The 15,455-nt window shown below is 45.1% G+C and overlaps 1 protein-coding gene across 1 annotated transcript in view; it reads left to right on the forward strand.

Moving 5' to 3' along the window:
• The window catches only part of SMC6 (structural maintenance of chromosomes 6), a 413,908-nt gene that overhangs the window by 23,530 nt on the left and 374,923 nt on the right, over positions 1-15,455 (forward strand). Inside the window, 1 exon segment of the mRNA XM_030198844.1 lies at positions 9,644-9,761. Within this exon segment, the coding sequence (XP_030054704.1) occupies positions 9,644-9,761 (118 nt within the window).

Raw genomic sequence — 15,455 nt, forward strand, 5'->3', positions numbered from 1 at the left:
TACGTTTAGTATGAGGCATTTTTTTTTAAAGGAAAATAGGTTAAGCTCAACAGGTTAGCAGAGAGCTCCAACGTTAGCATTCAGCATGTCGCCATCTTGGGATTAGCTTGTGTTTTAAATTGGGTGGCTGTCGGAAGGCCAGTACTGGTGTTGATGGGAATATCTCTTTCAGTAATTCATCCTCCTGGAGTATAGGTTGTCGATCTCTTATGATTTTCCTCAGTTTTTCCAGCTCTGGATTGTATGTCACTACAAGCGGGATTCTGTCTGTGGATTTTTTCTTTTAGTACTGTAGCAGATTCTCCCTGGGTGTTTTGAGGGAGGAGGCAATATTCTTGGAGATTATTTTGGGGTTGTAGCCTTTCTGTTTGAAGGATTCAGTCAGGCTTTTAAGGTGTCTGTCTCTGTCCCCTGGGTCAGAGCAGATACGGTGGTATCTTGTGGCTTGGCTGTAAATGATGGATCTTTTTGTATGTGAAGGATGGAAGCTGGAGTTGTGGAGGTAGCTGCATCTGTCTGTGGGTTTCTTTTATATAGATGTTTGTATACAGCCATCACTGATTGAGACCGTGGTGTCCAAAAAATTGACTTTTTCTGGGGAGTAGTCAATTTTGAATCTGATTGTAGGATGGTATGTATTGAAGGCAGAATAAAATTGTTTCAGAGTTTCTTCACCCTCCGTCCAAATCATAAAAATGTCATCGATGTACCGGTAGTATTTTAGAGGTTTGGTCTGGTGTGTATTCAGAAATGTCTCTTCCAGCTCAGCCATAAAAAGGTTGGCATATTGGGGTGCTGTCCTGGTGCCCATCGCAGTGCCCATTATTTGCAGATAGATATTGTTAAAGTGGAAGTAGTTGTGAGTTAAAATGAATTTGATTAATTTTGTAATAGTTTCTGGTGAATATTGATGGTCCAGTGTGGATTTTTTTAGGAGTCTTCCACATGCAGCTATGCCATCAGCATGTGGAATGTTGCTGTATAGTGATTCTACATCCATCATGACCAGAAGGGTGTTAGGTGGTAGTTGCTTGATATTTTTCAATTTATTCAGAAAGTCTGTGGTGTCTTGTATGAAGCTGTTAGTTTTGTGTATGAGAGGTTTCAGAATTCCCTCTATGAATCCAGATATTTCTTCCATGAGTGTGCCAATACCTGATATGATTGGTCTGCCAGGGTTTCCCCGGTTTGTGGATCTTGGGTAGCATGTAGAATGTGCCCACGGAAGGTTGATTTGGTATGAGTTTCTTCAGGTGAGGTTGCGCTTGTGTAGGAAATGTTTTGATAAGGTATTTCAGCTGTTTTGTGTAATCCTGTGTGTGGTCCTCAGTTAGTTTCCTGTAGTATTTATTGTCTGAGAGCTGTCTGTGCCCCTCTTCAATGTATTTTTGTATGTCCATAATTACCACTGCGCCTCCTTTGTCTGCGGGTTTGATGATAATGCGTTCGTTAGTTTGTAGGGTTCTTATGGCCGCTCTTTCTGGTGGGGTAAGATTGTACAGGATTCTCTTTTGTTTGTTGGAAAGTTGGGATTTCACCCTATGTCTGAAACTTTCTATGTAATTATCCAGCTTGTAGTTTTGTCCCTCCTGTGGGGTGAAATAAGTGTTCTTTTGTTTAAGACTGTATTCCGGTCTGTTTGGTGTCCCTTTATTATAGAAATGTGTTTTAAGGCGCATTTTTCTAAAGAATTCCTCTAGGTCTGAGTGTAGTTGGATTACATCTAGTTCCCTGGACGGGCAGAATGAGAGCCCTTTGGATAACACCGAGACCTCTTGCTGTGATAATTGATGGTTCGAGAGGTTTATTATCCCCATTTGGTTTGCATCTGTAAAGGTGTGATCAGTATTCCCTGGTTTGTTTGGGCTTTGATTTTCACATGCCTCAACTGTGCATCCAAGTGTCTCCAAGGTGTCTGGGGATGTTGGTTCTGCAGAGTTATAGCTTTAAAAAGTTTTAAAAGTAATCTTTGCACTCCATTTCAAAGAGACCATTATGCAATACTTCAGTAAACCCATAGCCCATTTCCATAGTAACCCCATTGTCAAAACTCACCTGTGGGAAATGAAATTAGGATTTGGGAGTATCTACAGAATCCACCTACACCATTCAGGTTTTGATCTCCATTTTTACCAATGTTAATCCCCATAATTTGTCTTAACAAAGATAAGTACCACTTATCTGTTTACACCCTCAGCTGAACTGACACTTGCTTTCTCTTTTTTTTTTTCATAACTGGAACAGTGATTTAAATATAATTCATATAACAATAAACTTTCAGTCCTAATGATCAAATCAACCTTACAGTGATTGAAGGAAGATATTAAATAAAGGAGAACATGAGGAACGCAGCAATCCAACTTTACTGTAGTTATTAAAATAAACAAAGCATTTGTAACAGATGCCTTGCCTTTCTTCCATTTTGACAGACTCCTAAACCTAAGCCCAACCTCCTACATCTCTAAAAGGATCACACAATCTATTAATTCAAAGACAGCTGTGTCTAGTGATGCTGTGATTGATCACTCTTATCCATCGTTCTTTCTACAAGGAGAGTAGAATAAAGAGCAAGGATGTGGCACTGTCTGAAAATATTGTAGACATACCCCTTGGTCTTTTAAAGTGCACTAGTAAATGGGCTTAGCATGTGCTAATTCGGGACTTGCTACGCGCATTTCTGGCGTGCTATGGAAATAGGGCAATTTCCAGTATTTCTCTTTCAGGTCATGTGCTAATTATAGCATGAGCATGCGCAACATGAAAAAAAAAGCAGCATAACATTTACTTTACTATTTTCGGATCTTGCCAAGTACTCGTGACCTGGATTGACCACTGGAAGCAGGATACTGGGAGGCAACTCTTTTTGTCTTATGTTCTTAATTAATGGGGAGGCCTTAAGAACACTTATGGGAAAATTAGGTTCTTACCATGATAATTTTCTTTCTTTTAGTCATAGCAGATGAAGCCATTATGTATGGGTTGTGTCCATCGACCAGCAGGGGGAGATAGAGAGCACTCAACTTTTCACAGTGTCTCATGGCCAGCTAGCTCCACTGCCTGTTCAGTATTTGAAGCTTCCAAAGCAGTATGGCAAACCGCAATGGGAATAACATGAACTTTCCTCACAGTGAACGATGGCCCCTTAACAAGGGCATAAACTCAACAAAAGGAGGGAATGAACTCATCCTCATGGAGGGAATAAACTCATCCTCCCAAAACATGAACTGGAGGGAATGAACTCATCCTCCTATCACTGTAACAAGAATCCTGAAGACTGTTATTCGACTCCCCAAGGAAGGAATATAACTTCAGGAAACAAGAACAGCACTTAAAATCAGAATCACTGCAATACAGACAATCATACAGGGAGGGCTCATGGCTTCATCTGCTATGACTAAAGGAAAGAAAATTATCATGGTAAGAACCTAATTTTCCCTTCCTTGTCATCAAGTAGATGAAGCCATTACGTATGGGATGTAACAAAGCAATCCCTAAATAGGGTGGGAACAAGTCACACCACGCGCTAGCACCTGTGCTCCAAAATGCGCATCCCTCCTGGCAGCCACACCCAGCCTGTAATGTTGGGCGAAAGAGAGCTTAGAAGCCCATGTTGCAGCACTGCAAATCTCATGAAGAGATAGTGCTCCAGTTTCTGCCCCGGAAGAGGAAATCGCTCTTGTGGAATGTGCCTTAAAGGCTTCAGGCGGAGCCCGGCCAGACAGCAGATATGCTGAAAAGATAGCTTCTTTGAGCCAACGGGCAATAGTGGCTTTAGACGCTGAAGACCCTCTGCGAGGACCTGCAAACAGCACAAAAGATGATCAGAGGTCCTGAAAGAATTTGTAATTCGCAGATACTGCAACAGAGACCTGCGCACATCCAAAAGGTGCAACTGCCCAAATGAATCTGGAAACTCCTCCGCAACAAAGGAGGGAAGAAAAACAGGCTGGTTTAGGTGAAACGCTGAAACTACCTTAGGCATGAAGGAAGCCACGGTCCGAACCGTGACCGCTGACTCTGAGAATTGCAGAAAAGGGTCTCTTCAGGACAGCGCCTGGAGCTCTGACACCCGTGTCGCCAAGGTAATGGCCACTAAAAAGACGGCCTTCAGTGTCAAATCTTTCTCTGAAGCACGCTGAAGCGGTTCAAAGGGAGCCCCTTGAAGGGCCTTCAATACTAACCCCAGGTTCCAAGCTGGACAAGGTGCCTGCACGGGAGGACGGAGCCGAAGCACCCGTCTAAGAAATCGTGCCACATCTGGATGAGCAGCTAAGGACACGCCTTCAACCTTGCCACGCAGGGAGGCCAATGCTGCCACTTGCACCCGCAGAATTGGCGAGACAGGAGCCCGCAACGGAGAAAGCGCTCTTGAAACACACCAGACTTCAAACTGGCGCCAAATCCTGGCATAAGCCACGGAAGTGGAGCGCTTACGGGCCTGCAGGAGAGTGGAAATTACCTTATTTGAGTAGCCTTTATCTCTCAATTGCGCCCTCTCAATCGCCATGCCATAAGACCAAAGCAGCAGGCGTCCTCCATGGCCACCGGACCCTGTGACAACAGGTGCGGAACCAGAGGTAACGGAAAGGGAGCCTCCAACAGCATCTGTCGGAGGTCCGCATACCAAGGCCTCCTGGGCCAATCCGGGGCGATGAGCACCACTTCTCCTGGATGCAGCCGAATCCGCAGGAGCACTCGCCCTATCAAGGACCACGGAGGGAAGACATACAGCAAGCCCAGGGGCCAGGGTTGAGCCAAGGCATCCAACCCGGCAGAGCGAGGATCCCTCCGTCTGCTGAAGAAGCACGGGACTTTGGAATTGGAACTGGTCGCTATAAGATCCATCACTGGCTTGCCCCATTTGGCACATATCTGCAGGAATACATCGTCTGCTAGTTCCCACTCCGCTGGATCGATCTGATGCCTGCTTAGATAGCTTGCACGTTGCTCTGACCTGCAATGTGAGCTGCTGACAGGGACTGTAGATGCAGCTCGGCCCAATGGCAAATTTGTTCGGCCTGCGCGGCTAGAGCTCTGCACTGAGTGCCGCCTTGTCGATTTATGTAGGCCACTGCTGTCGTGTTGTCTGACATCACCCGGACAGCCAATCCTTCTAGGGTCACTTGAAAGGCCAGAAGAGCCAGAAACACCGCTTTCAACTCCAGGCATCCACTTTAGGCATTGCAAAGCGAGCCAAATGTTCCTCACTCAGAGGGTATAATTGCCCCATAGCCCTGGCAACCTTCAAAGGTCCCTCGGGGTCAGCCCATTGAGCTGAAATAAGCTCTTGGATGGAGTCATGCAAAGGGAAAGGCTCGAGCAGGCTTTCTGGTACTAGCCATCCTTGGATTAACAGAGGAGGCTGTGCCACTCCCAGGATCTTCAATCGAGAGGGCTTGTAAGGCATCTGAAATAAGCGCTGGCAGCTCCTCGCGGTGGAAAATCTTCACCGCAGACAGATCATCAAGCTCCTGTGGCAATTCTGCACCCAACTCTGGCTCCTCAGCCCAAGAAGTTCTGCCAGACCCCTCAGAATCCTCATAGCCCGACCATGGGGGAGAAAAGGGGGGGGGGGGGCGCCATACTCAGAAGGGGAATTAGCCCTTCTGCGTTTATCAGGAGGATAAGAAACAGGCAAAGCCAACTCCAAAAGGCCAGGATCCAACGGGGGGGCAGGCAGAGGGTCCGAAGATCCCTGTGGAAGAGCTCTTTTAAGCATATATGCCCTATGCAGCATTAAAACAAAATCAGGGGAGAAAAACGCTCCCTGACCGCCCAGATCCTGCCCAGGGCTATCAGCTCTATTATTAGCCTCAGTCAGAGGACCCTCCCCCGGATTCAGGGCTCTCCGTCGCAACGATGGCCGCGCCATGTGGAAAATCCAAAATGACGTCCGCTGCCAGCTCAGAGCGCAACAGATCGCCGGTCGCCATGCTCGGGCTGGCTCTACCGTCTGAACAGCACGAATTACAGAGCCCCGCTGCTGATTTGCGCTTGCCACATTTAGAACAGCGTTTTACAGTCTCCGCAGCCATCGCCGAAAACTGCAGTAAAATTTAAAAATGGCGGTTCGCGCCAAAAACGTCCCGATCGCGGGCCCACCCGGAGGAGTCAGAAAACACTCTTACCTCACTAGACCGAGTATCACAGCTCCGGTCCTGCAGAAGAATCTCAAGAAAAAAACCTCTTTTTTTTTTTTTTTTTAACGCTGTGAGGAAAGCAGAGGTAAATAAAAACACTCCGGAAGCTCAGATAAGTGGGAAAGGCAAGGAAAGGCGACCCAATGTGCCTGCATCCACTGAGTGAGAAAGGACAGGGAAAAGCAAGCTAATATGTCCACATCCACGGGGCATGGGTAAGGCAGGGAAAGGGCTGACCTATGTGCCTTCAAAGTGAAGCTGCTATAGCCTCTAACACCCCGGCTAACAACTGGCAAGCCAGGAGCCACCCCCAGGCTCGAAGAAGCTGCAGCCACCCTGCTTGGGGAGATAGAGAATACTGAAGAGGCAGTGGAGCTAGCTGGCCATGAGGCACTGTGAAAAGTTGAGTGCTCTCTATCGCCCCCTGCTGGTTGATGGACACAACCCATACGTAATGGCTTCATCTGCTTGATTACAAGGAAGTTATGGACGCAGTAATCAGAACGCACTAGCAGGATAGTGCATCAATGTTATTTCTCCTCCCCTAACACGCCCCCTCTCGATAATAAATGCAAAAAACTAAATAGCATGTTAACGCATGCATGCTAAGCATGTGTTAGGACACAATACCCATTAGTAGAAATACCTCGAAGTATGTGTGTGTGTAGGGGGGGGGGGGGGGGATGCTGTTCCATTGGTAAAGTACAGGGGGTTTTTTTGTTCTTTTTTTTTTGAAACAGCTAAAGTTTTGTCATGTCTCCAGGTCCCTTTTGCCTTTAAGAGCAAATAATTAGTAGGATCTGTGTGTTCTCGAGAAGGGCAACCTTTAAAAAAAATAAATAGTCTACAACAGGGTAGAAACACTTTTAAAGAATTTGGATGCATATGAAAATTTCTTTAGCAAAAGTAGTTTTTTGTCTCACTTTTTTGTTTTTAGTTATTTTTTTTTTCTAATTTCAAAATTCATGATTATAGAAGTATTGAGAAATACAAAAGGAAATGTTCTTTTGTTCTGTCCGTATTTCAAGGTTTTTTCTCCCCTCACCCCCCTCCACATTTTTGCTTGTACTGTATTGTTTAATGTATTTGCTTTTTGAAGTTCTCATTTAACAAAAAAAGTGTTTAGCTTGGACTTTTTTGTTTTGGCCTATTTGTTTTCAGGTTAGGTTCAAAATTTGTATTTGATTAACTGCTTAAAAGATAAATCCACCAAAGCAGAGTATAATGTATAAAATCCTTGCATTGCTATTATTTTCTCCAGACATTCTTCCCCTTCCTCTAGCATTTCTTTGTTAAGATTTGTCTGTTAGATATAATTATTTTCTTTATCTAAACCCATGCTCAGGAAGAGACAAAATTTCAGATATACAGTAGGTAGTCTTCTACCTGGGAGCACTTTGTAATCTTAGGAGTCAATGCTCAAAAGTCCCTGTTAAAAACTGCGTCCCTTTAGATCCACGGTAGAAGTTGGAAATAGCAAGCAGTGCGCAAAGGAAGTCACGTGCAAATGAGCTTCACGTAAATTTAGCAAGCAGCTCGGTAGGGAAAGAGCCTAGCACATGTGCAGAACAGTCTCTAGGTAATTGTCCATGTTTTCTTCCATGCCCAGGCTGTACTCTCTCCATTCCCCTGCAGTACTTGCTGACTCCACTGTCCCCCATCTCCTTTTTCCTACAGTGCTCTGATTCTGACTCCACCTTCCTCCTATGCTTATTTGCCTTCCCTAAGGCTGCCCCTGATTTTCGCTTGGAAATCTCCTCCTTGCTGAAATTCCCCCCCGCCCAGCTGACATCACAGTGGCTTTCCACAGCCATTTGGCTGTCTGCCCTTATGATGTCAGCTAGGGGGGAAGCTTTCAGCAAGGAGAAGATTCCCAAGCAAAATCATCTTGGGCAGCCTGAGGGAAGGCAAGTGAGCTGCAGAAGGAAGGTGGAGCCAGCATCATAGCAATTTGCTATTGAAAAAAAATCTCCTTCTTGCTGAAAGCCACCCACCCCTCTCCCCGCTTGTTTCTTTGCCCCTCTAAGCTGTTCTGTGTCCTTGTCAGCATTCTTCCTTCCCCTTCTGGAACCTCAGTCTGGTTCTTCGGGCATTATCTGAGTTCCTACACTCTGCTTTGGTCAAGGATTTGACTCTCAATATGGTGTTCCTGGTGCCTATCACTTCTTCTAGTGGAGTATCAGAGTTGCAGGCTTTATCCTGCAGAGATCCGTACCTTGCCTTTGTGGAGGACTTCGTGTCCCTGCGCATAGTTCCAGCCTTCTTGCTGAAGGTGGTGTCTGTGTTTCACGTGAATCAGGAAATTGTCTTGCTCTCTTTTTTTTTTAGCCGAGTGTTCCATCTTCAGAGGTCCGGAGGCTTCAGAAGCTGCATGTCCAGAGGTCTTTGCTCTGGTACTTGCAGATGACGAATGACTTTTGTCTCTGACCACCTCTTTGTGGTGTTCCATGGTCCTTGAAGAGCCAGGAGGCCTCCAAGGCTTCCATTATGAGATGGACCAAGGTGGCTATTGAGGCTGCTTATATTTGCAGGAATCGTCTGGTGCCTCAGGGTTTGAGGACCCACTCAATTAGGGCACAAGTTACGTCCTGGGGCAATTTGCAGGGGTTGGACATGGGGGTCAGAGCCATCATTCAAGGGGCCTTATCTTTCCCCGCCCAGTAGACTGCTTCTGTACATCATGTCTGTGCGGAATAGTGATGCTGACACTAAGAAAGGAGAAATTGTTTTACCTGATAATTTCTTTTCTTCAATCGCTGGCACTGTTCTGCAATCCCGCCCAGTGTTTCGAGTGTGCTCTGTGCTTTCTTTCATTGTTTTTCTGAGTTATAAAAAAAAATATGTGGTTCCTGTGATCCTGGTTTATGCAAGTTAGCGAGTGTCACTGGTGTTCTGCTCGCTTGATTAACATTGTAGCTGCAGTGGTTGATGGGGCATGGGTGCATTACAAAGGGACAATCTGCTTGCTTAGGCAGATGCATATTGGACTCTTCCAAGGGTCCACCACAGCATATTACCGGTGATGTCATTGGTAAATTTCAGTCTTTTCTCTACCTCCGCATGTTGATGGGAAGGGATAACACCTGTCCGTTCAGAATAGAGCCGCTGATAAGATCAGGTAAGGCATATTTTCTCCTTGGTATCTGAGGCAGTAAAGGGCAAATTGATTTGCTCAGGGTCACAAGGGGCATCAGTGGGTAAAGGAGGTTTTGAACCATAGCTTTTCTGGTTCTTAGCCCACTGATTTAACCGCTAGGTTACTTCTCCCTTCTATTTTCCTTTAGCCTCTCTGGTCAAAGAGCAACTCCATGTCACAGTGACTCATTGACCTGGGTCTGATGCAGACAGTGAAAGGTTTGTTCTGTCTAAGAACATAGACTTGGTTGCAGGCTGCTAGTAGATGTTGGTGGAAATGATGTTTAGCAATGACTTTGTCACAAGAAACCTTTAGGTTGATATGTTTACCAGTTCATGGTGTTAATGTAGCTTTCTTCTTTTTGTAGAGTACGGCTGAAGTTGGGATTATTGAAAGCATTTCACTGAAAAACTTTATGTGCCATTCTATGCTTGGTCCTTTTCAGTTTGGACCGAATGTGAACTTTGTGGTTGGAAACAATGGAAGTGAGTAGAAGTTCATTTTTAGTGTTTGCTTATTCACTAGAGAACTGTGTAGTTTAAACTAAGTGACATCAGATAACAAATGTTGTGAGTATTAACATAGCTGGGACTGTCAAGTGTTCCAAAGGTTGCTTAGAAACAAAAACATAAGGAGCCTTAAAGAAAGGGGATGTCAACTAAAATTTTATTCAACAGACTTGACACGGTCCATGTTTCAGCAAAACTGCATGTGTCAGGGGTTTGATAAAATGGCAATTGCCAGAAATCCCATGCAGCAGCCAGGATTTGGAGAGAAGCTGCTGTAATCCGTGAGTGGAGGGGCAGTTGCAGACTGCGTCGGGTGTGTGTTGAATAAAATTTGAGTTGACTCCCCCTTTCTTGAAGACTCCTTGTGCTTTTGTTTCTTTCCTCCTGTGTGAGTGTACTTTGGTTTCCCTCTCCGGTGTTTTCCAAAAGTTGCTCAAACATCTTGTCAGGGATTGTGCACTTTAGTGCTAAACAGTTGTTTCAGGCAGCAAGTTATCCATGGTTAAATTCTTTTAATAATCACCATATATATTGATGTTTCCTAGCTTTCTAAAGCAGTTGAGCAATATTTAATGCTGTAAATTTAAAATTCTGGACTTTTGTGATGCTGTGACAAAGGGCACAGCATCTGACCTTTGCCACATGGAACTGTGGGAAACCAACCAGAGCCAGGATGGGAATGAAACACATGAGGTTTTCCTCACTTTGAAATCCTCTTTCCCTCCATTTCTCCAGCAGTTGGAAGAAAGCAATGTTCTATAACACATCTTTTCCTCCTACCATTTTGGGCTAGACTTGTGGTTTGAATTGTGCAGTGTCCTGTGCAATGAGCTTGGGCCCCATATGGCAGAAGGAGGCAGGGATGATATAAAGGATTGAGGATATGGGTTGGCAGCTTTTCTACATGGGTGTTTATGCATCTTAAACATAGGCATTTAAAGTTGTCATTTGCTACATAGACATTTGTTAATCGCTTGCTAAAAGCATGTGTAGCAGGTTTTATTTTGAAGAGTTTGAAATGTGCTCATCACCTTCATTAAATAAGGCATCATGTTCCAGTGTTTTGACATGATCTGAAAGAAGGTTTCTTGGTCATCAGTTCTAGGCTCCAGAATAACACATCAAATATATGTTTGAGTAGATGCACTAATATATTACAGGTTTAAAAAAAAAAAAAAGCGTTTTTGGTTCCTCTGAGTGTGGAAGGAACTTAATTACATCTGTTCTTAAAGTATTTATTTCATTTCATATTTTAGCAGTAGTCATATGCTCAAGGAGATTTGTGTGACATAAAGCAGAGCATTCCAAACTGTGGGTCAGGACCTCAAATGGATTCACAAAACCCATGTTTGGAGTAGTAACTTGTGTGGGCTCTCCATAGGTGGACCATTCTGCATCTCCAGGGACAAGGGGATATCACACTGTTTTTTTGTGTGATAAGGACTGACTTAAAGCCCCTGACTAAGGGAAGATGTCCAAAAGAAGTTAGCGGATATATACCCTATTATGGTGAGAAATTTAGCAACAAAGTGGAAAAAAAATGGTGGATATCTTAAAAGATAAATGCATCCACTTACGAACTTCTTAACAGAAATGATCAAATAACTACAGCAGGAAAGCTTTCTTACCTATATAGAAAACATTAGCTCCAGCAAAGGAGATCTTATAAGCATTATCCCAGACAGAGGCAATAATAACAGCAGCATTAACGCAAACCCAGACAGAAGAATGAGAGTTAATCCAAACTTAAGGCCTGATTGCTAACGTCTTTTAAAGCATTTTGTGTGTTTAATAAGTAAATGAGCCCATTGATGACAGTGGGGGCTTGGTTGGGTCCAATAACATGCATTAATGTACATATTAGAGCTGCACATTTAATGCGTTAATAACACAATTAACACTTTAAATGTTTAATGCACATTAAAATTTTTAACACATGTTAACTGCAAGTCTCTTACCCTCATCCAGCATTGCTCTACTTCCCTCTCCACCATACTAAATTTACCTGCTGCTTCTCTCACCCTGTGAAAAACCAACTTTAGTATCCCCCTGGAAATAGGAAGTCCTGTCAGAAGAGGTGGGGCATTATAGAGAGAGGCTTTGGGCAGGTGAGAGATGGTGCCCATGTTTGCTGGGAGTCTGCTTCCAGGTGTCCCTCTGCTCCTCCGATCCCGGCCTTGGTGAACACGATAAGCCAAAATAGTTCTATATCACTCCTGGTCACGCTGCTGGCCATGGGCTGTGGCTTTCCCGGCTCTGGCTCAGCTGTTGTTGCTGGGAGGTCTGGGGTGAAAGGGTAGTGGGTGGGGAGGAAATATTATTGATTAGTTTATTGGAGATTTGATATACTGCTGTTGCAACACAATTGATCACAGCGGTGAGCAATAAAACAGTAAAATATCAAAAGAAAAGGAACGCTATCAGTAGATAAGACAGGAAATCAAGCACACGAGAGGGAGGAGGATACTGAGGGGCCTGAGACTATGATTGCAGGTTGACGAGCTAGCTGTCAAGTAGTGGTGAGATCAGATTGAAAGGCTAAATGATAAAAGTGAATTTTAGGAGTGATTTAAATTTGGAAAACAAGAGTTCTGATCTCATGATGGGGGGGAGGGATAGTCATCCCAAATTTTAGGGGCAATGGAAAAAAAAAGGCAGAGGAACGAGTGGACTCATAATGGGCCAAGTGAGGGAAGGGCAGAACAAGACAGTTGGCATCTAAGGACCTAAGGGTACGATTAGGGGTAGTCAGGGAGGAAGAGGATCCCATGTAGAGAGCCTTATGGATCAGGCAGAAAATTTTAAAATTGGGCTGATAGAAATTGGGGAGCCAATGCAGTGAGGAAACACGATCAAATTTGTGTGCTGTTAAGGGAAGGTGAACTGCTGAATTCTGAAGAGCTTGTAACCGACGGAGAGAAGTTCTAGAGATACTAGAGTAAACAGAGTTGCAATAGTCAATCCGTGAAGTCAGGAATGCATGAATCGAGGTATAGAGAAGGGGTGTCAATGTAATTATGAATGGACCGGAATTTTTGCAGAGTTAGGAAACCTTGTTTAGTAACATGGGGCTCAAAAGATAGTTTAAAGCTGATAAGAACGAGATAATGGAAGCAGTCAACTGGTAGTATAGGTCTGTTAAAGAGGACTGGAGTAAGAGTTGGGGAAGAATGGAAGCCAGTGATCCAGGAAACAGCAGTCTTAGAAGGGTTGAGTACAAGCTTGTGATCAGTTAGCCAGTTGATTAGTGCGTCCAAATAAACCTGTAATTGTGTGAGAATACGAGGTATGTGGGATGTTGAGTAGATCAGCAAGATTTATTTATTTATTTATTTATTTATTTACCTACCGCCTTTTTGAAGGAATTCACTCAAGGCAGTGTACAGTAAGAATAGGTCAAACATGAGCAATAGGCAATTACAGCAGTAAAAATATGCAAATAATACAAAGTATGGCATGGTATACTACTTACTTTGTCAGCACAATACGTAATTAATAGAGCATTATAATTGATAGTGAAGGGTAAAGCAAAGATGTAACAGGTAAGATAGGAAGAGTTAGAAAGTAAGGTGACTGATTTAAAGAAAGTTGCACATGAGGACGGAGAGACGGTTAAGTATTATCTCAGCTAGGAATGGATAAACATGTCCTGCTGTAATATATGCAGCCCAAGTCACTCCTTGTGTGAGTAAGACAAGTTAGTTACTTCTTCCATTAAAGGCCTGGTTGAAGAGCCAGGCTTTCACCTGCTTCTTGAAGTAGAGATAGTCTTGTGTTAAGCGAAGCTCAGGCAGTACATTCCAGAGTGGGAGCTACTCCGGAGAAGGCTCGCTTGCGGGTATCACATTGTGTAATGTCTTTTGGAGAGGGTATGATTAGTGAAAGTCCTTGGGAGGACCTTAGTGTCCTTGGTGGTGTGTGGAGGATCATCCTATTTTTCAGGTACTCAGGGTCATTTCCTTTCAGAACCTTGAAGATCAGACAGTTTTCGCCCTGTGCACTTGGCACGCTTGGCCGTGCCTAAAGTAGATGCCCTAGTCACGGCTGTGACGAAGAAGACTACCCTCTGAGTAGAGGGAGGGGTCGCCCTGAAGGACATGCAGGACCGACGGCTGGAATCAGCAATGAAACGGTCCTTTGAAATTTCAGGCCTAGCCTTACGGGCGTCTGTGTGCAGTTATGCTGCTCGAGCCTGCCTCGCTTGGTTGCAACAGGCAGTGGAACAGCCTGGGGATGGAGCGAAGCCCCTTGTTTAGGTGGCACCGCGGATAGAGTCGGCCTTGTCCTTTTTGGCTGACGCCCTTTATGATCTAGTCAGAGCCTCGGCTAAACAGATGTCTGTGGCGGTGGCCGCTCGCCGCCTTCTATGGCTACGGCATTGGGCGACTGACATGGCCTCTAAGCAAAGGTTGGTGAAGTTGCCGCTCCAGGGCCTTCTCCTATTTGGTGAAGAGTTGGAGAAAATTGTCAAGGGCCTGGGGGATGCTAAACCCCAGCGGTTACCAGAGGGTAGGCCTTCTTCCAAGGGTCAGGCGGTTCCCTCCTCTTACAGATCTCGCTTCCGTGAAGCTAGAAGGTACCGCCCGGGGCGTTCTGCTGGGTTTACTTCGCGTGCCCGTTTTCAACAGAGGAACTCCTTTCGCTCGGGCAAATGCTCTGCAGCGGCCGGTTCAAGGCCTGGAGTTTATGGGCGACCCTCTCAATGATGGTGCACCGGCCCACTCCTCGATTCCTGCAGTTGGAGGACGTCATTCCCTCTTTCTCGAGGAGTGGGTAAAGATTACCTCAGATCAGTGGGTTTTGGACCTGATCAGAGACGGCTACAGATTGGAATTTACTGCCCCGGTGAGCGACATGTTTTTGGAGTCCCGATGCGGCACTGCCGTCAAACGAGCGGCGGTAGAGGAGACCTTGCAAGGCTTGTTGCACCTGGGAGCGGTGATCCCCGTACCTCCCGCCGAACGCAGCTGCGGTCATTACTCCATTTATTTTGTGGTACCGCGAAAGGTGGGTCTTTTCGGCCCATTTTCGACTTGAAGAAAGTCAACGAGTCACTCAAAGTATGGCATTTCCACATGGAAACCCTGTGCTCCGTCATTGCGGCGGTTCAGCCAGGAGAGTTTCTCACGTCTCTGGACCTGAAAGAAGCTTACTTGCACATCCCTATTTGGCCCCCGCAACAACGGTTTGTCCGGTTTGCGGTGTTGGGAAAACACTTTCAGTTTCGGGCCTTGCCACAGCTCCCCAAACCTTTTCCAAGGTAATGGTGGTGGTAGATACCTTTCTCAGGCGAGAGGGTATCCGGGTTCACCCGTACCTCGACGACTGGCTCATCAGAGCGCACTGTACATAAGTACATAAGTAATGCCACACTAGGAAAAGACCAAGGGTCCATCAAGCCCAGCATCCTGTCCATGACAGCGGCCAATCTAGGCCAAGGGCACCTGGCAAGCTTCCCAAACGTACAAACATTCTATACATGTTATTCCCAGAATTGTGGATTTTTCCCAGGTCCATTTAGTAGCGGTTTATGGACTTGTCCTTTAGGAAACCGTAACCCCTTTTTAAACTCTGCCAAGCTAACTGCCTTCACCACGTTCTCCGGCAACGAATTCCAGAGTTTAATTACGCGTTGGGTGAAGAAAAAGTTTTTCCGATTTGTTTTAAATT

The sequence above is a fragment of the Microcaecilia unicolor genome, chromosome 3, assembly GCF_901765095.1.
Source record: "Microcaecilia unicolor chromosome 3, aMicUni1.1, whole genome shotgun sequence".
Classification (NCBI taxonomy): Eukaryota; Metazoa; Chordata; class Amphibia; order Gymnophiona; family Siphonopidae; genus Microcaecilia; species Microcaecilia unicolor.